Consider the following 22,439-nt stretch of genomic DNA (forward strand, 5'->3'; position numbering starts at 1 on the left):
TCTCTTGCTTCCCACCCCCCCAATCATCATGTTATAACTCGATTCTCAGTAGGTGGATTTTCATTAAATTTTATTTTAGATCTTTCGGAAAGGTTTGTCACATATTCCCAAATTTTATTAAAATTGGACTAATAGGAATCCAGTAATTATTATTTCTACTTCTTTTTCTTCTTCTCTCAAACATATCACATAGGTTCTCCATCTATTATATACTGTCACTGCAGCACTGAATATTATGTTTGCTTCCATGATAATCAGAGGAATGATGGGCAAAATGGTAGATACAAGCATAAACAAACTTTCATGGTTTACACAATAAAAGTTGTTGTTGTTGTTGCTTCTTTTTTTCTTTTTGTTATAAGTCATAAATTATTACTATTTACTAACAATGCCACAAATGTAATACACTTATATATAAACTAATTTGTTTATGTACAAGTGTACACAACCTAATTTTGAAATGTAATATAATGAAAAATACTACACTAAACAAATATACCTAATGCAGTAATAACACTATGCACCAGTTATGCTATGAAGTTTAAATTATTAATTATATATAATTAAAATCCAAATGTTATCGATACAGAAAAAAAAAAAAAAAAGGCAGAAGAAGTCGAATGTGGTTCAATAAATAACAAATTCACCAATATGATCAGAGAATCATAAATAATAACTACACTTTTAGTTCTAAATGAAAAGTTAAATACAATAACAATCTTACTCCAACTGACAAGTTATGTTGTTGTTGTTGTGGGGGTTTTCTGGCGCATAAGCTGCCTTGGCTATAATGCACCTATTCCTTTATTGTAATAATATATGAGAATTTCTTGTCACGTCAGAAGAGGCAAAAATCAGAAATGACTAAAAACTCCAATTTTCTTCAGAAAGTTAAAAAATTCAGGAATATTTGCATTGTCACCAATGACATTCTCTAGAGTTATTGGTTTCCGAAGGTTAACCAAAGATAGCAGGGTTGTATTTCTGTCTTGTTTATAGTGTGGGCATTCAATGAGAATGTGTTTCACAGTCAAATTTAGAGAACAATGTGGACACTGTGGTAGATTATCTCCTGTGAGTAAATGAAGGTGAGTCAAATGTGTATGGCCTATTCTTGATCTTGAAAGGAGTACTTCTTCTTGTCTTGATGAACGGACACTGGAACGCCAAATTCTAGGATCCTGTTTAAATTGAAAAAGTTTGTTATTTGTTTGAGAGTGCCAGAGTGCTGTCCATTCTGTTAGGTATGCATCACGAATGATTTGTGGATAGTCTGATGCTGGAACATGGATATTGGTTAAATCTAAGGTAGATGGATTTTTTGCCGCTTTATCGGCCAGTTCATTACCAGAAATTCCAGAATGTGCTGGAATCCAGCAGAAGGTGATCATTTGGTGGCACTATTCAAATTGAGTAATAATCTAATTTCATTTAGAAAAGGGTGAACTTTATCTGTGGAGTTAGATAATGCCATAATTGAGCTGAGGGAGTCAATGTTAATAACAAATTTTAATGAGCAGTCAGAACAGAGATTTTCTAAGTTTAATTGCATATAATTCTGCTGAGAAGATACTGAATTCAGGTGGAAGGGATGCTGAAATAGTGGTATTTAGGAACACTGCTGCTGCTCCAACGTTTGAGTTTGATTTAGAGCCATCTGTATAAATTGGAGAAAAGTCAAAATATCTGTGAGTGTGAATTGCATGAAGTTGTTTCACATTTGATGCTTGAAGAACATTTTTTCCCCACTGGCAAAGGTAAGTGTCACAGGTGGGTAGAGGAGTACAAGTCCATGGTAGTTGAATGCATGTTACTACTTCTTGTACAGAATGAATGGAAACTTTCCAAACCTGCATCAGTTCAAGAAGGCGAAGACCAGCTGGTTTTACTATACTAGGCTTAATTCTGTAGAGGTTTTCTAATGGTGGATTAAATAAGTATGACTGAATTGGATTCAAGGCATGACTTTGTATATTGACAGCATACTTCAGTAGCAGGGTTTTCCCACGTAGAGTTAACGAGGGCTCATGAGGAGCGTCAATGTAGAGGCTATGTGCTGGTGATGTTCTGAAAGGCCCAAGTGCAATCCTCAAGGCACTGTGCTGAACTGGATGAAGCCAGCGCAAAACACTTGCTCTGGCAGAATCATAGACAGGAGCACCATAATCGAGACGGGATCGGATTAATGCACTGTGTAGCCGAAGTAAGGAAGTGCAATCTGCACCCCATGTTAGGTGTTAGGGCGGATAAAGTTCTGAGTACATTTAACTTTTTTAAACAGGAAGTACATACATTTTTAATATGGTCTAAGAAATTTAATTTGTTGTCAAGGATTAATCCTAGAAATCTCATGTTATTAGTGACTGGGATGGAGACGTTAGAAATTTGGAGTTCAGGATCCAGATGGAGTTTGCATTGTCGACAAAAATGGATAGCAACTGTTTTCTGTTGTGAGAATCGATAGCCGTTAAGATTGGCCCACTGTTGTATTTTATTCAGTGATATCTGAAGCTGCCTTTCAATAGATCTCATGCTTTGGGAATGACAGGAAATGGAAAGGTCATCTGCGTAAAGATATGACTCAACCGTGTTTGGAAGCTGTTTAGTGATGGAATCCATTCTAAGAGGGCAACAAGATTAGTGAATGGAACAAAGGGGTGCTCTTACAAAGAAAGGCTTACGTTTTGCAAATTACAGTGTCTGGATACTAGGCACCGGCAAGGTGATCTGATAGAGGCGTATAAAGCCTTGAATGGTTTGAGCATGCTCAATGCTGATGGGATTCTTCCTCTTGCTCAGAATAATCACCAGAGAGGGCATAAATTCAAATTGAGGAAAGACAGATGTAGGATAGACGTGAGGAAATTTGCCTTTAGCCAGCGGGTGGTTGGTTGCTGGAACAGACTTCCATCCCTTGTCGTGGAAGTTGATAGCCTAAATAAGTTTAAGGCTCAGCTGGACAGGCATTTCGAACGAACAGAGGGGTGAAGTGGAAGTGGTTATTTTTTATTTATTTATTTATTTATTTGTTTTTTTTTTTTTTTTTTGTTTTTTTTTTGGCTGGTGCTGCATAAACTTGCTTTCTTGCATCGAATGCCTCTACTAATGCTAATGCCAAGAGCGGCACTCAGTACAGATCCCCAAGGAACACCTTCTTCCTGAATGAAAGTTGTAGAGAGGTCATTTTGGTATTTTACTTGAAACGATCTAGAGTATAGAAAGTTCTGTATAAATATGGGAAGGTTGCCCCGTAGACTGAGAGAATAAAGATCACTAAGTATGCCATGTCGCCAGGTGGTGTCAAAGGCCTTCTGTATATCTATAGAAACCATTACCAGATGCTCGTGTTTAACGAAAGCATTGCGAATGGCAAATTCAGCCTTGATCATGAGATCTAAGCATGATCTGTTTTGTCGAAAGCCATGCTGACTATTGCTCATTAGATGTTGTGACTCTATGATCTAGATGAGTCTATTGTGGACAATTTTTTCAAGGATTTTGCTGAGGCAGCTTGACAGAGATATTGGTCTATAGTTATGGGGATTGGTTGGATCTTTTCCAGGCTTCAGGAATGCGAAAACAATTGAGTGGTGCCAAGAAGCTGGATAAGTTTTTCTAAAAAAATACGGTTGTAAAAGACCAGGAGGAGGTGCAAAGCTTTGTCATCAAGATGTTGCAGCATGACATAATAGATCCCATCTGGTCCAGCAGCACCATTACGAGCTGTTTTAATGGCATGCAATAGTTCAGAATATTGTAGAGGTTTGTTATATGGTAGAATGAGGGCAGTTTGGAAGTTAATAGAATACTGTTCTCGACTGTTTTTAATTCGTTGGAAAGATGTAGTATAAGCTGATTTTGCTGAGATCTCAGCAAAAGTATTGCCCAAAGCTTTAGCTATATCAGAGGGACTAGTTAAATCTCACCCATTCCAGGAGAGGACTGGAGAAGGTATGGTTGGAAACTTACCAGAAAGCTGTCTAATTTTTTTCCAAATTAATTTGCTGTCAGTATTTCTGTTAACTGTTGATGCAAAACGGGTCCAGGATTCTTTTTTGGCTTGCCTCTGTATGAAACGTGCTTTTGCCCTTACTTTCTTATAATTTATCAGATTGGCTGTGATTGGATATTGCCAAAACAAATTCCATGCTTTATTTTTTTCTTTGGTGCATTCCTCATTCCACCAATAATTATAGTGCTTACAGCCCGGTGGATTTGATAATGGTATTGTATCTTTAGCCACGTTTAAGAGATGCAACGTGATGTAATCTGTCACATCATCAATACGCTGGAGACGGATTTTTTTCTCATCGAAAGAGATTGATGACTGAAATTTTGCCCAGTTTGCTCTTGTAAATTTCCATTTCTTGCAGGGTTTAGTTAAAGGAGTCTGTGCTATCAATACCTTGCATACGATTGGGAAGTGATCACTGCCCATAGGATCGTTTATAACATACCACTCTATGGTCGGGACCAGTACTGGAGAACAAATGGAAAGATCTATTGCTGAAGTATGTCCAGTTGGGAGCTGAATGTGAGTGTGCATGCCAGTATTCAGTATGGCGAGGTTTAGTGCCTCTAAAAGACTTTCAATGAGTCGACCCCATAGTGGGTGGTGACCATTAAAGTCCCCTAATATGCAGAAAGGTGGAGGTATCTGTATGATGAGGTCTTCAAGATGAGGTATGATGAGGAAACTTTGTATGGTTTGGCTGCAAGTAGATTGACACAAGTGTTAATGAAATATGGAGCGTTATACTAACAGCAACAGCTTCTATTTCAGTTTGAAATGGGATATGCTTAGTTGGGACCTTTGAATTTATCAGAATTACAACACCACCATGGGCAGCATTTGCTGTATTACGATCTCTTCGATAAAGGCAATAGTTCTTTATCGAAGGAGAGATTTGTGAAGTTAAGTAAGTTTCTTGGAGACAAAGAGCAACTGGCGAATACTGATTAATCAGATCATGGATATCATCTGTGTTGCAACGAAAGCCTCTGCAGTTCCATTGCAAAATATAAGGCATTATTTGTGTTTAACTAATGGAGCTGTATCTAACTGCTTTTTGAAGGCGACTGGCTTACGACATTCTAATTTTGATTTATCTTTTTTGGAGAAAATTGGCCGACCAGTGTCCATTTCTTCTTCTTCGGCGTGAATTTCTAAAACTGGATCTTCCTGTATAGATGTGCCATCTGTATCCATGGTTGTGTCCTGGGTATTTGTAATATCAGATGTATTAGTACTCATTGGAGGAGGAGATGCCGCTGGTACTGTCAGAGGAGTATTATTTGCCTGGTCTGAGACTTTGGGTTGTTTATGTACACTTGGTTGTTTCTCAGAGAGGACAGTTCTAGCCCAATCAGAAATTGATTTATTACTAGAAACGGTTCGGTTTGGATTTTATTGGTGCATTAGCAACTAAGGCTATAATGCGCCTAGTGAAAACGGTGACATCTATTTGAGTGGAGACTGTTTGATATTTTTTTTACTGCATTGGTATAGGTTAAATTTTTGTTTATAGTAGGTGTAACTTGTTTTCTTGCTTCTTGGTAGCTGACTTTATTCTCAACCTTGTATTTTACAATTTTTTTCTCTGTTTTCCATTTTTCACAAGTTTTGGAATATGCAGGGTGGTCACCGTTGCAGTTAGCGCACATCATTTTTTTGTAGCTGTACAGTCACTTTGATTGTGTTCTGAGGACCCACAATTGGGGCAGACTGGAACTCCTCTGCATACTGTTTGCGAATGGCCATACTTTTGGCATTTGTAACATCGTAAAGGATTGGGAATATATGAGCGAATGCGGCACAGTAAATAACCTGCTTTTACAGAGGTGGGTAAGTTAAGGGTATTGAACGTGAGAATAATGTTTCTGGTAGGTGTAAGTTGATTGTCTTTTTTAGTCATTATGCATTTTGCTTCAATGACATTTTGTCCCTGCAGCTCTTGGGTTATTTCTTCCTTGCTGATGTTTAGAGGATCTCAACTGGATATCACACCCTTAGATGAATTTAGGGTTGCGTGAGGAGATATTTTTACTGGAATACCAGCAAAATTACTAAGTTGTAAAAGTTTCTCTGAATGTCTGTAGTTATTGGTTTCCACTAATAGGTCTCCTGATTGCAGTCTCTTAACAGTCTTAGGAGATCATGCAATACCTTCCAGATGTTTTTGAATCACAAAGGGAGACAGTTTACTCATTGGCTGACTAGAGAGGGAGTGGAAAATTAGAAATGATGGGCAGGGTTGTGCCATCCTATCCGTTTTCAGTCTTTTGGTGTAATTTCCTAAATAGTGATTTGTGTCATGGTCATTATAATTTTCTGTTCTGGAGCTCGAAGGCTCTAATTGTGGATAAGTATTTTTATCCATGTTGGCTCCTTTTGGCCCTGGGTGTTTTTCTTTACCTCCCAGGTTACCGGCCCCGCCACAGGGAGGCAGGAGCAGTGCAAAAAGGTAACCAAGCGGCTATTAGTTGTTAGTAATAAAGGAAAAAGAAACAAAAAGGTGTCTTTCCTATCTGGGCCTTTGCCTACTACTTGTAGAGCGAAAGAGCTACTGAAATATAAAATGAAATGAAGAAAACGGTATTCAGAAATAAACAGAATATGTATTGGCAAAAGCTCTTTAGATAGTTTGCTTGGAAAAACGCACTGAGATCGCTTGGCCACGGAACGCTTGGCATCCGGGGCCACAAGTTATGCAGTAATTATACTGCCATGTTTGCATTATATGTATTATCCTATACTTCAACATTTTAAAGTTAAGTTAATTATAATATATAACAAAATTATCCAACTAATGCAAACCTAAGTGTTTTTTTGGGAACGAGAGTAACCTTGTGCAGGCGAAGTTTTTACAGCTCTGGAAATAGAGAAGTTTTTTCTGTTTTATTAACTTAAATTGGCATATTAACTTATTTTCTAGAATAGCTTTATATTCCTAGTTATGATACAGGTGGGCCTCAATTAATGCGATTAATTCGTCCCGCAAGCGCATCGCGCAACGGAAATGCGTTAATCGAATATCATAACCAATAGGAAAAATTATAATTGGTCCTTGACCTTCTGGAATGTCCGTAAAGAATTTTAAAAATACCTTTTAAATAACTTTTTAACTGTGTATAATGTAAAAGATAATGAAAATAATTATGGAATTAAATGTTTATTGCATAAAACAGCGGTTCTTAAACTGTGCGCCGTGGAATATTTTAAATTTTCGAGGGAAACACAGCGATACTCGATATCTGTCGGACACCGTGCGAACTACTAGCTCAAGGTAGTTCACAGTTTTAGCATTTCTTATTAAGTTGTTTGGACCTAACTACTAAATGAAACTGTTAGGTATTTCTTTTGGTCTGGGTGCGCCTTGAAAAAATTACTGAGACATTAAAGGCGCCGTGAACCGAAAAACTTTGGGAACCTCTGACATAAAATACACAATGAAGAAATTACTGTTGCGGAAATATTTGAACAGTGTTGACTTTCTCTTTTCATCAATCAATTTCCGATAGCCGACAACAATCTTCTCTGGGCCCTGGCGAAATAAATATCGCAGAGAACATCAAACCTTTTGTTTGAGGTTCTATGCGATACGAAAGATTTCATCTAATTCTTTTACCGTTATCTCCTTCGCAGTAACATTTTCATCTGGCTCATTTAAAAATTTGAATTTTTAAATGCAAGTCTGCATTGACTTTATTAGCAGGAGACAAACACGTCTTCTTCCAATTGTTGATGGAACACACCGAGGCGGGCAGCAGGCAAACGTTTGTGTTATTGACCGTACGACTCACGGTAAGCTTAACGCCCGACTCAAATCTTTTTCAACTATCGCATAAAAAAAAAAAAGATCGTGTTAACTGGAAATTTACATCGTGTAAAGTGAAAAGTGGTATCATTTTTCAAATAGCGTTAACTGAATATCGCGTTAATCAAACTCGCGTTATGCGAGGCCTAGCTGTACTTAGTTTAAATTTTAACTTAGATAGAGATCTTGTAAGTTATTACTTAGTATCGGTAAGGGTATCCAATCCACGTGTTTTCCAAGTTTTGTAGCTCCGGCGAACGAACGTTTTTTAGCTATATTTAACCGCTTTATTGACTAATTTTTATATTAAATTATTTTCTATAAGTAGCTTATAGACCAAGTTAAGATCCTTGGTTTATTCTGAATTGAGACAGCAAGATTTTGGAAGTTAATTAATACTTAATTGTCCGTAGATTTCCCATTCGTAATATGCCATCATTGTTATATGATACAACGTTATATTCCGAACTAGATAACGTTAGCTTAGTATAGTGTATAATATTATCAATTAATCAGTAAAATTTATTAATCTTGTTAAACTTCATTGTCAATTAAATTGCGCTTTTTAACTAAATACATATAACAACTTAGATTTCACAAATGAAACATAATTAATTAATACATAACTTGATACCGAACTTAGAGATAATACACAAAACTGAAAAAATAAATATAGATATATAGTTTTCTAACTGCATTGGGATACAAGTTTAGGGTTATATTTTTGTACTGAAGTTGAAATTGAATTGAAATTGAATCGAAATCATGACCAGACCAGAGCAGCAAAGCAAAAGGCTCAAGCTAATGAGAGTGCTGTGGCTCAGGAGAGAACTGGGGGGGGGGGGGGGGGGCACTGAATCACAGTCTTTTAAAATGCACTGCTTGCTTGATGTTTGTGGAACAATCAGGTATGGGACATGATATTGCCAGAGGGGATGTCCATCAAGCTCCCAGCGCCTACATCAACACCAGAGCCTGTATTTGATCATTGCGCAACACAGCAGCAACCCCCAAGGCAGAAAACGCTGGTCGCATTGGAACTAATAGTTGTTGGTGACTCTATTGTCAGGGAAACGGGGAACATGGTATGTAAAAAGGATAGGTTTGTTTGTTATTTGGTTTTTTAGGGGCATTAGCAACTAAGGCCATATTGCTCCGGGATATGCGGTGGTCATTCCCTGACCTTTCCGCATCCTCCGTATTTGGTGGTGACTGGCTCGAACTCCGGTCTAATCAAGAAGCGTGTGCTATGCACTGCTGCTCCTTCCCACATGGCTACGGAGGTACCCAAAAAAAAAAAAAAAAAAAAAAAAAAGGATAGGTGTAACAGGACCAGGGTATGTCTGCTAGGGGCAAAGGTTGATGATGAGGTAGAGCGGATATCATCTTTTAAGGGCACAAAAGGTGATATAGTTATACACGTTGGCACTAATGATATTAAGAGTAGGAGACCTGTGGAATTACTTCACAAGTACAGGTCAATGTTGAAAAAAAGCTGTGAATTAGGGTTGAATTTGAAAGTGTCTGCAATTCTGCGCAGACATAATAGGAGGGAGTATATGATGAGAACCTTGTCGATCAATTTGGTCCTGGAAAGATTGTGCAAGGCTCAAGGGGTAGAATTTTTTTCAGCCTGGTCTGTACTTGTTAACAGGAGAGACTGCTTCGACAGGGATGGGATACACTTAAATAGAAAGGTTGCAAGAATATTTGCTGATACTATCGAGGCAGTGTTAGATGGGACAGAAAACTGCTAGCTTGGGGGTATACAAGGACTAATAGATTAACAGTAGCCAATGGCAGAGGTGAAAGTGATTCTTGTACTGCTTCTATTGTAATGAGCAGCAGCGTGGAAAACAAGATGCAGGGTATTTTGGAGACTGCTGGGAGTCATTGTGGTACAGGTAAACACATGGGTTGTGTTAGGGTAGCTAAGAATAGGAACAGGTGCATGTATACTTGCGTATACACCAATGCTAGGAGTTTGGTAAATAAATTTGATGAATTTGAGGTATTGCTCAAACATCAAGGCAGATATTGTTGGGATATCAGAGACGTGGTATCACACAGATATAAGGAAAGCAGAACTGGAATTTCGGGAGTACAATATGTACAGGAAGAATAGACAGGATACAACGACTAATAGATTAACAGTAGCCACTGGCACAGGTGAAAGTGATTCTTGTACTGCTTCTATTGTAATGAGAAGTAGCGTGGAAAACAAGATGCAGGGTATTTCGGAGACTGCTGGGAGTCATTGTGGTACAGGTAAACACATGGGTTGTGTTAGGGTAGCTAAGAATAGGAACAGGTGCATGTATACTTGCGTATACACCAATGCTAGGAGTTTGGTAAATAAATTTGATGAATTTGAGGTATTGCTCAAACATCAAGGCAGATATTGTTGGGATATCAGAGACGTGGTATCACACAGATATAAGGAAAGCAGAACTGGAATTTCGGGAGTACAATATGTACAGGAAGAATAGACAGGATACAAGGACTAATAGATTAACAGTAGCCACTGGCACAGGTGAAAGTGATTCTTGTACTGCTTCTATTGTAATGAGAAGTAGCGTGGAAAACAAGATGCAGGGTATTTCGGAGACTGCTGGGAGTCATTGTGGTACAGGTAAACACATGGGTTGTGTTAGGGTAGCTAAGAATAGGAACAGGTGCATGTATACTTGCGTATACACCAATGCTAGGAGTTTGGTAAATAAATTTGATGAATTTGAGGTATTGCTCAAACATCAAAGACAGATATTGTTGGGATATCAGAGATGTGGTATCACACAGATATAAGGACAGCAGAACTGGAATTTGGGGAGTACAATATGTACAGGAAGAATAGTCAGGATAGAAAGGGAAGAGGGGTTATGCTATTAGTTAAGAAACATATAAAATCCAAGGAAGTGAAGCCAGTCGACATCACTGGACAGTGCAGTGTCCAGTCAGTTTGGTGTGACATAAGCATTTGGAGATCAAAATTGAGAGTGGGAGTGTGCGATAGGCCTAATGACTCTGATGAGTATAATAAGAAACTGTAGAGGGAAATAGAGTGGGCCAGTAAATCAGAGAGTCTTATAATGGAGGATTTTAATTTCCCAGATATTGATTAGAATTTGTGGGTTAGTCACTCACACACTAGCAAGGCTTTTGGATTTATTGTATGATTGTTTTCTACATCAGCATGTTCGGGAGGCAACTAGAGGGGGTAATACTCTTGAGCTGATTATCAGTAGTGATTCTTCATGCATTAAGAATCTGCAGATAAAGGAACCACTAGGTGGCAGTGATTATAGTGTGCTGAAGTGGGATTTACTCAATGAGGTAACTATCATCAGGGGTAAAAGGAAGGGGTTTTGCTTTAGTAAAGGTGAATACGGTGGTCTGAGACAGTATTTAAATTCTATATGGCGGGACCAACCGATGATGTTACCAACAGCAAATTCAAAATGGTAAGCATTCAAAGAATTAATCTTGGAAGCTACTAGGCTTTTCATACCAACGAAGAAATATTGTTCAAGGTTTAGGTCTAAATGGATGTCAGATGAACTAATGAGACATAAGGCAGAGAAGAAAAATGCATGGGATACATATAAATTAATGGGTGACATGGAAGTCTATTGTAGATATAAGCTGGTCTGTAATCAAGTCACAAAGGAGATTAGGCAGGCAAAGGCAGATTATGAGAAATATTTGGCAAAAGATACAAAGAAAAACAGCAAAGAGTTCTTTACCTGTGTAAACTCTGAAAGGAAAGGAGTGAATCAGATTAGTCCACTGGATATTGATGGTTCCACTGTTGATGATCATGCTCAGGTGGCTAACAAACTAAATGAGTATTTTGCATCTACATTCACACATGAAGGGTTATTCAGGGAGGGGAATGCCAGAGATGAATCAAACTCTGGCAGTGAGCTAGATGATTTTTTAATAACTGAGAGGAAAGTGGAGGAGAAATTGTTGAAGATAAACACAGGAAAGGCACCAGGGGTGGATTGAATCTATCCAGTTATATTAAAGGAGGTGGCAAAGGAAGTAAGCACACCCTTAGCCATAATTATGAGAGATTCTTTGGACTCGGGGGAGGTACCCATGGACTGGAGATATGCAAATGTGACCCCAATTCACAAAGGAGGGTCAAAGGGCAACACAAGTAATTATAGACCTGTTAGTTTAACTTCTATTCCAGGAAAATTAATGGAGGCACTGCTAATCAGTTATAGCTCAGACACAGCATGGTTTTGTTAAGGGAAAGTCTTGCGTGACCAATTTGATTGGATACTATGATGTGGTCACAAAGGAACTGGATGCAGGGAATAACTTTGATATCATATATTTCGATCTTAGAAAGGCTTTTGATACTGTTGCACATGAAAGAATGTTGAACAAATTGGAGCAGTGTGGCATTGGAGGCAAATTGCTGCTATGGATAAAGCGATGGTTGAGTGGGAGAAGACAGAGTGATAAAGAATTGACGCTGCTCATTGTGGACTAATGTTATTAGTGGAGTCCCTCAGGGTTCAGTGTTGGGTCCATTGTTGTTTTCTGTATTTATAAATGAAATTAATGATGGTATATCAAGCTTAATGTCGAAGTTTGCAGACAATACGAAGGTTAGCAGGGTTGTTATGGACACAGACGACAGTATGATGCTGGAACAGTATCTAGAAAAGTTGAGCAGATGAGCTGAGAGGTGGCAAATGAAGTTTAACACTGACAAATGTAAAGTACTTATGGGAAGCAGTAATCCCAGAGTAACGTATGAACTCGGTACTACACTGACAGTGGTAGAGAACGAAAAGGACCTGGGGGTAATTGTGCAGGCAGATATAAAGTTTTCTGAGCAGTGCAGGTGGTCTGCAAGAGTAGCTCATGGAGTTTTGTCAAAGATATACAGCAATTTTTCTAGCAGGGATAAAGAAGTGGTTATCCCCTTGTATAAGGCAATGGTCAGGTCACACTTTGAGTACTGTATACAGGTCTGGAGGGCTCATTTTAAGAAGGATGTAGAGCTTTTGGAACGAGTACAGAGAAGCGCAACAAAATTAGTGAATAGAACAAAGGGTTGCTCTTACGAAGAAAGGCTTAAGTTTTGCAAAATACAGTGTCTGGAGACTAGGTACCTGAGAGGTGACCTGATTGAGGTATATAAAGCCTTGAATGGTTTGAGCATGCTGAATGCTGATGGGATTCTTCCTCTTGCTCAGAATAATTACCTGAGAGGGCATAAATTCAAATTGAGGAAAGACAGATGTAGGACAGATGTGCGGAAGTCTGCCTTTAGCCAGCGGGTAGTTGGTTGGTGGAAAAGACTTTCATCCTTTGTTGTGGAAGTTGATAGCCTAAATAAATTTAATGCTGAGCTGGACAGATATTTGGAACGAATGGAGGGGTGAAATGGGAATGTTTTTTTTTTTTTTTGGCCGATGCTGCATAAGCTTGCTTTCTTGTTTCATATGCCTGTACTAATGCTAATTTGATTTGAATTTTATAGCTACCTATTTACCACAATTAAAATATTAGAATTTCCCTGACACTCACTCTATAACAAGGGCAGAAAGATTCGAACGATACAAAGGTTCTACGTATATTATGCAATAATCAACAAAATCTTTAAAAAATTTTAAAAGCTAACTTAAAAAGTAAACTATCAAGAACTCTAAAGCTACTTATAGAGTACGATTTAATATGACAATTAGGTCAATAAAATGGCAAAATTTTTCAAAAACTTATCCATTTCCTGAAAATTCTTTGACTAACGCGTGGATACTCTTGTCCCTGACATACAAAGCTAAGTTTAGAGAATACGTTTATTATGTGTTCTGTAATGTTATTATAGAACACTTAATAAAAATAAAATATGCCAGAAATGTAACACATCGCATATATCAACTAACCTATCAGAATTTTCAGAGGTTTCAAAACAAAAGCATTTATAAATTTAAAAAATCACTGTGAGTGAAGTGGAATTTCTCAGTTTAACCATTATTTTTCCAAATGCTTCTATAAAATAAAAAGAAAAAAGTTTACATTTATTAGTACTTACATTAATAATAACACCCCTTTCCAGAAGACTTTGTTTTTTGGCAGTCATGACAAAATAATGAGTATCATCTTTATAATATACAATATTTTCTAGGTCGATTCCTGTTTGTTCTCTCATATCCTAAGAAAATAGATGATAATTTTTATCAGTAGTGAATCCAAATTGTAGTACTGAATAATCAAGTGAAATATTTAAAAATATTTATGATGCAATTAAAATGATAATAAATAATTAACACACAGAAACGAACACAACTGCCTGCAATGAATTTGGCAGGCAACTTAATAAACATATTACTAAATAATCAAACCTACTGTATTAAATCTGCAGAGTGGGTCCGATCTCAAAATAGCAAAGTTAATACTTTTCTATTTAAAATTTCTTGGCATAACTTTAACATATACAGGGTGTCTCAAAAATATTAGTACAAACATTTTGGGGAAGTAGGTAACATCTAAAGGAATGTGAATCGCATAGGAACCCATAACCAGAAACGTCACGGGAAAGTAATAGCAGAGGCACAAGAAGCAGAAATGACATAAGACAGTAATTAGTGGCAAACATTTATTTGACATAATATTAACAATGGAGTACAAGATGGATGCATTTCATGATGTTACAACAGATGCTCGAAGGTTCCACCATGAGACGCGATGCATGCGTGACACCAACGCAGCATGGATTGGTGGACACGGTCGAACACACCTGGAGTTTCTTTGACAGTAGCAGCACGCAGACATGTCTCGCCACGAGATCCATTTCCGTCTCCACAGGCGATTCATACACGATAGATTTAAGGCCCCCCACATAAAGAAATCAAGGCTCGATAAATCAGGTGAGCGTGGGGGCCAGGCAATGGGTCCAACACGGCCAATCCATCGACGCCCAAAACAACTGTTCAAATGGTCACGAACACACCTTCCATAATGGGCAGGCGCCCCATCATGTTGAAACCAAATGTTGCGTCTCACATTTGCTGGATGTTTGTTTGTTAGTTTTTAGGAGAATTAGCAACTAAGGCTATGCGGATATGCGGTGGTCATTCCCTGACCTTTTCGCATCCTCCGTATTTGGTGGTGATGGGCTCGAACCCCGGTCTAATCAAGAATTGTGTGCTACGCACTGCTACTCCTTCCCACCTAGCTAGGGAGGCACCCATTTGCTGGAACATCGTCAAGTAACCCTGGTCGAACTTGTTCAAGAAAGATCCGATATTTAGCAGAGTTCATGTGGGATGGTAACAGGTATGGGCCGATAAGCAGTCACCGACCATACATGCCCACACATTTATTGCGAAGCGATATTGTGCCACATGGGGGCGCACACCGTGTGGGCCCTCTGCTAATCCATACACTAGGTGCATGTCTGCCAGTTCACAGTTCGTATATTGATGCATGCTCTTGGTGCGGCGACTACTGCTTGAACGAGTAAACCAGAAATTTTCCCTCTCACGAACTGATGAACAGCACCGTGTACCAACTTACGGTGACGTTTCGGGTTATGGGTTCCTATGCGATTCATATTCCTTTAGATGTTACCTACCTCCCCTAAACGTTTGTACCAATATTTTTGAGACACATTGTATAACATATATATTAACGGTTTGATGTCCATTAACATCAAACTGTTAACAGACAGATCTGAAGAATTCACTGCATTAAAAAATTACAAGTTAACAAAGCAAATAAATAAAATTTAAAAAATAATAAATCCAACGAGAAAATTAAGGCATTACACTAGACAACAACAACAACAACAACAAAAAAAAAAAAGGTTCATCGCATAGATTTTGATGAGCTGAATCCAAATTTGAAGAAGCCAGATAGTCTATACACAACATACATATGAGATACGTTCCAGGACTTATTATGTAAACCAATTATTACATAACTTGGGAATAACGAATACAATATTACTACTATATCCCTGATACACCAAAATTACAAAAACCACATAATCTCCTCAGAAGAATGAAGAAAAATAGTTATATACTCAGTGTAGTAACTAGAAAAAGTGGCCCCCAATGCAAAGTTATATGGCATTTCCACTTGCAGTCTGCCAAACCCCATGTACTTTTTTTTGACAGAATCTCAGTTATCGGTTGATTCAACTACTGCTCATCTCAGTTGCTCAAATTATTCGCTGTATGATTCCCTTCGCCTCAAAGGTGGTACTTGTGCATATGTCCATTCCAATATTCCCTGTTAGAGACTTGGTAATTTGGAATCTCCTCTTTTCGATCTTCTCTAGCTTAAAATCTCTCTACCTCATTTTGTTTTACTTTGGTGAAAGCCACCTGAAGTTCATAACTCCAGGTGGCTTGCGTTTTCTATTCACACCGACTCAGCTGGTCGTAATTACAGACCAGTCAGTTTAACTTCTGTTCCGGGGAAATCAATGGAGGCACTGATTAAAGAAGTATCATCTAGACAAGACTTCAGTTATAGTTCAAACATAGCATGGTTTTGTAAAGGGGAAGGCTTGTCTGATCACTTTGATTGGATACTATGATGTGGTTACAAAGGAACTGATGCAAAAAATAATTTTGATTTCATATATTTGGATCTTAGGAAAGCTTTTGATACAGTTGCACATGGAAGGCTACTGTACAAATTGGAGCAGTTTGGCATTAAAGGCAAATTGCTGCTATGGATAAAGGGATCGTTGAGTAGGAGAAGACAGAGAGTGGTAATCAATGAACATTGCTCTTCGTGTATTAATGTTATTAGTGGGTTAATCAGGTTTAGTGTTGGGTCCATTGTTGTTTTCTGTGTTTATTAATGATATTGATGAAGGTATATCAAGCTTAATGTCTAAATTTGCAGATGATACAAAGGTTAGCAGGACTGTTATTGACAGTAATGGCAGTGTGCTAATGACAGACAGCTCACAATTTCTCAATTAATAGCAGATTATAATCAGGGCATACCATTCAGCAGAAGCTATTGTGGATAAGCCTAGGGAGTAGGTGACCTGTTCATGTAACTGAACAGGTCACCTACTCCTGATAGGAATCACTGATAGTCATTGATGCCTTTGCCTGCAGTGGGATGGGAGCACTGTTCCTGGAGGACAACCGAAAAGAGCAACCTGGTCTGATAAATCAAGGTTCCAGCCCCATCAGGCTGAAGGATGGGTGCTTATTCAACAGAAAGCAGGTGAACATCTGTAACCAGACTGCACTGCCCCACACTGTTTTGGATGGGAATAGCAGTGGCGGTATCACACTTTGGGGATGTTTTTATGGACATCACTGGGTTCCCTCATCCTCATTGAACATGCCCTCACTGACAGATGGCAGTGAGGGCGTGTTTAGACTCTTTCAACAAGACAACACCGTGTCATAATGCCCACATTTTTCAGGAATGGATTGAGGATCGTGCCCAAGCACTTAGTGTGCTTGGTTGTGATCCTCAAAACCATTTTCCATTGTCGCCAAATTCTCCTGACATCAATCCCATCAAACATACATGAGATGCAGTTGAATGCAGCATTTGCCAATCCACGCCAGTGGCTTGCTCCATTGCCGAACACTCGAATATCCTTTTATCTGTCTGGTACAGGATACCTAGGGACACACTTCCATGGTCTTGTGGAGACCATGGAAGGTACCACTCCAAGTGCAAGCATTTATCATCAAAAAGTAGTCTAACACCTTTATTAAATAGGTAGTCATAATGTTTTGGTTCATGAGTTTATATAACTAGCATTTTAAATGGCAGAAAAACATATATTTTTTTTTTTTTTCATTTGCTTTTTCCTTTGTAATGATCAGGGGCCTCTGTGATAACTGTCCAGAAATAGCCTGCAACACAGTAGGCTACCATCTTCCTTGATAAAATTTCACCATGATACCAATATCTGGATGAAAAATTCACCACATTAACTGCTATGGTGTCCAATGGTATCAGGGAAAAGTCTCAATGGGAATGAAGGAAGTGTATTTTTAGACAGTGTGAATAACATTTTGGTAGGTTTGTAATAAAATCTTAAACAAGATTTATTTGTTCTCTGTTCTGTTTTGTCCAAAAAATGTTCACAAACTTCCAATTTCTCACATATGCTGCATAATTAGTGCAGCATATATGAGGAACCCATATCTTTTCCTGATCACCTAATTTGCAATCAAAATAAAGTTCAAATGTTTTCTTTAATAGTGGAATTATAAACTATGAGATTTAATTGAGTAATTACTGCACAGATAGCAAAAGCTCTTTGAGGAATTAATGCAGCGGTGTAACATTTTAAAAGAATGTTCAATTGTAATTTAACTATAAAAAGAGCATTAGTTTACCAATATATAACAACATTAATTGGCTTGCTTATAACTCCATATGATTGACCTTTAAGCGATTTCCTTTATATATCCATCTGACATGCACAGAGCAGGTGGTACACATAGTCTAGAAACTACTCCAAACTAATGAATGCAGCAAGATCTAGAACATTCCTGACTCAGTACTTCTCAACCAACAATCCAACTGATATGAATAATTATACCAATATTTAATAGATTTGATAATAGAGAGCTATTAAGTGCTCGATAATTCCTATATTCTATTATATTATGAAACAACAGGGATTACCTTTATTTTAGATATAGGAAGCTTCTTTTCCAACCAACTCTCCTAGTCCAATGCGCTAATAATTCTTTGGGAAGGCGATATCAGTTTTACAAAACATGTGGGACATCTTCGCCACTGTCAGAACCGTAGTGTTCAGGCTCCTCGGTCTCAACATTGAGTTCTCAAGACTTCTGTCTTCAAACACCATACCTCTGGCAGCAAGGAAATCATTACGTGGATTGACATAAAATTAAATTTTGAAGGTCTAAACCGCTTAATAAATATGGACTGATTATTTTCTTCGGTCCTGTAGCTTGACATTAAGAGTTAAATTTAGGGGTCTAAAAAGTTTAATGGATATGGGGGGATTATTCTCTACATTCCTTAAGTCGAACTAAAACTTTTCGGGGCATCATGTTCACAGGAATAGAGCAACTCACAATTAATCCGAAACTTTTGTCTTATGTTGTAGTGTTTGTTCTTCACACATGCGTATAAGTGACCAATCGTCGGACAATAGGAATGGTCTACGGATATCAATTGAAGTTTCATGTAGTTTAATCTCTAAGGTTTCCGAAATAAGTAGTTTGTGGTAGTTGTGTTGAATATTTATAATTTTTGTTTCATTAAAGCCGAATGAATGTTGTTCATTTATTGCGCAGAACGAAAGTTCTGATGCATTTGAATGACCCGCCCGCACAGAAGCTTCATGTTGTTTTGCTCGAAACTGTGCCACTCCCATGGTAGATCCTACATAACAGCATCGCAATTTTTGCATGGGATGCTGTATACCAGGTCATGCTGTGATTGGAATGTGGTGTTTGAAGGTCGATTTCTGAAGAATGTGTATAATTTGTTCATGGGTTTTGCTATGATTTTCATGTTGGTTCCCTTGCATATTTGGTTAAGTTTATTGTACCAGTACTCGACATATGGAATGGTAATGAAATGTATTTTGGTCTTGTCGGATTTTTGTGCAATGTTTGTTTTAACTTTGTTTATATAGGTTAGCAGGTAACTTCTATTTGAGAATCTTGTAGTTAATTCATTTATTTCTGTCGTTAGAGAAATCTAGGTGGAAGAATATTTAAAGGCATTAAGAAATTGATTCAGCATGACCGATTTTTTGTCTGGTTGGGGACAATAACTGTGGAAATGCAAAAGCATTCCCTTAGTAGTAGGTTTTCTATATATGCTGAAATTTAGTATATGGTCTAATCTGTGTATGGTAAATTTATGGAGTGGGTTTCTGCTTCAATTTCTAATTCAAATTTTAATCTCTGATGGATGTTATTAAAAACCTTTAGAATATTGTTTATGGTCAAATTATCTATGATAATTAGGATGTCATCCTAATTATCATAGATAATTTGACCATAAACAATATTCTAAAGAAATATTCATAATTCTTTAATCTTCCATAATATGTGATTTGTGGTATAAATGGATCAAGATAGATCTTTTCTAATTTGTCTAAGTATAGTTCAGCAATGAGTCCACTGATGTTTAGGCCCATTGGGTGGCCGAAAATCTGTTTGCATATTTTTCCTTGAAAGAGAATGTAATTAGCATTTACTAATAGTTTTGTTAGTTCGAAGATTCTGTCTTTGGGGAGTCTGGTGTTATTCATTTTTATGTTATCATCATTTAAGTAGGCCCAGACTATGTCTAAGGCGTAAGGTCACATCCAGTGAATATAACTTCATACCTTCCTTGATATGGAGATCTTTAAGGTTCATGAATAAAGCATCGTAGTTTTTTATGTTAAATGTTAGGCGTTCTCGAAGTGGTTTTAGAATTGGGTAGATGAACATGGCCAAGGAAGCAAACGCTGAATTCTTATATGACATGATTGGATGTATTGGAATCCTGTTTTGTGTAATTTTACTTGGCCAAATAAGGTTGGGATATTGTATGTGCGGGCTTTAATTTTTTTAAGTTGGGCCATAGTGATGTGGTCATCTTTCCTATAGGTGGTGAGCATTTTGTTATACAGTCCATTCTGGTTATTTGGGACACATTGGGACTAGTGTATTTTGGCCCAATTAAGTGGCAGCGCCAATTATCCAAAGTTTCACATAAATAGTTAAAAATATAATGTACCCCCTCCCTTACAATTGGTTTACTGTACAATCAAATCACGTTACGACGAAGTCACCACAGTAAAGTACCGTTCACTATACAATGTGTAGTAAGCGCCGGTCATCGTGATCACGTTTGTGAATTGAATTTTAATTCTATTAAACAACGATTCTAATTAGAGAAAATAGGAGGAATATTATCCACAGGCTATAAAAGTAAATATATATTAAGCACAAATTTACCCTTTATTACCTTACCAATTAAAAAATTAAATGATACGTGAAAATCGGAATAATTAATGCGTACTGTAATATGGACATACTAACTAGTTGACATTTCTGTTCACTGACATTTGTGGGTGGAGGTTAAAATTTAAAACAGTAAAAAGATAAGCAATCACAGCACACACAAATTGCAAGTAACACGATACGCGCAAGTGAGAACGGAGTAACGAGTTACAAAGCTTTAAAAATAGGAATGAAGAGAAGATCTGAAAATTAATTTTTTTTATATGATTAAAGATTTCATGGAAGTGTAAACACATTTCACCATAATAACCCACAGAATTCCAGCTGTCGGTATTATCGCAAATTCAGTAAGATCGAGTTTACTGTCCGTTTATGATAGATTTCACTAACAGAAAAGCCCAATAAACAGGTGACTGCTAATTGTTTTTATTGTTTTATGGCTGTGACCTCCAGAATTTCGACCAAACCGTGTGGTACCATCGGAGACAATCGTAGGGTAATCTCCAGTGCTGCGGTCTCCTGCCCCGATTAAACGGCATGCTGTCCCAATTAAGCAAAGTAACCCTGGCTATTTTCTCGATTAGGTTCTGTTTTTTAAGATTTGCCTCAAATAAACAGCTGCCCTGATTAACCGGTGGCCCAAATAACCGGAATCCACTGCATTTGTTAACTAGGCTGTTGAACTCTGATGGTGCAACCTCTTCGTTTGTTGTTGTGTCAGAAATGATGGTGTATAATTTATTTATATAGTCTCCTTTATTGAGAATAACTACTGTATCGCCTTTGTCAGCCGTTTGAATAATGATATCGCAGTTTTGTCTAAGTGTGTGTGTAAAGCTTTAGCTTCTTCTCTATGTCGTTTTGATATTTTGAGGAGATAGTTTGGTTTATGATTCGATTAGTCTTTTTTTTTTTTCTTTTTTTTTTTATGAAAACCCCAAACACGAAAGGCATCAAAACCTATAGTACCATGCATGGGTTGAAGGAGAAGTATGGGGAGAGGGGGATGCCGGAAACTTTGCTCTAGAGACTAAACATGGGTTTCACCACTTCAAGCCTCCAATAAGCAAAGTAGTGGTGAAATACCACCGGTAGATGACTTTCATCAACCGGTGGTATTTCACCGGTTGATGAAAGTCATCTACTACTTACAGGACTGTTGGATTAATACATTTTTTTGAGGCAAGTCTCTAAGAGCAAACTCAAGATCAATCAATAATCATTTGTTTGTTATTGTTATTTGGTTTTTAGGAGCATTAGCAACTAAGGCCATATTGCTCCGGGAATATGCGGTGGTCATTCCTGACCTTTCCGCATCCTCCGTATTTGGTGGTGATGGTCTCGAACCCCGGTCTAATCAAGAAGCGTGTGCTACGCACTGCTGCTCCTTCCCACCTGGCTATGGAGGCGCCTTAATCATTTGTTTCTTGCGGAGGAATCTCGGCGGTAAATTATAATTTAAACCTTTATTTAATAGGGCTATTTGCTGAGAAGTTAGCATAACAGATGATAAGTTCTTTACATTATCTGATGGATTAGGGTTGCTATGAGAACCAGTGTGTAAATAGACATTGTCTGTTTGTTTGTTCACCCGGAAGTCATTAATATGTGGTAGATTTCTATTGGGAAAGGTGTGGGAATTTTTATCTGCGGTTTTGGTGTTTCGGTATGC

At 37.8% G+C, this 22,439-nt stretch overlaps 1 protein-coding gene across 1 annotated transcript in view; it reads right to left on the bottom strand.

Moving 5' to 3' along the window:
- The window catches only part of Mical (Molecule interacting with CasL), a 624,164-nt gene that overhangs the window by 399,118 nt on the left and 202,607 nt on the right, over window positions 1-22,439 (bottom strand). Inside the window, exon 7 of the mRNA XM_090389022.1 lies at window positions 13,873-13,992. Within this exon, the coding sequence (XP_090245148.1) occupies window positions 13,873-13,992 (120 nt within the window). The remainder of the gene's footprint in view (window positions 1-13,872; window positions 13,993-22,439) is intronic.

Source organism: Mastigoproctus giganteus, chromosome 14 (genome assembly GCF_048544385.1).
Source record: "Mastigoproctus giganteus isolate SK-2022 chromosome 14, ASM4854438v1, whole genome shotgun sequence".
Lineage (NCBI taxonomy): Eukaryota > Metazoa > Arthropoda > Arachnida > Uropygi > Thelyphonidae > Mastigoproctus > Mastigoproctus giganteus.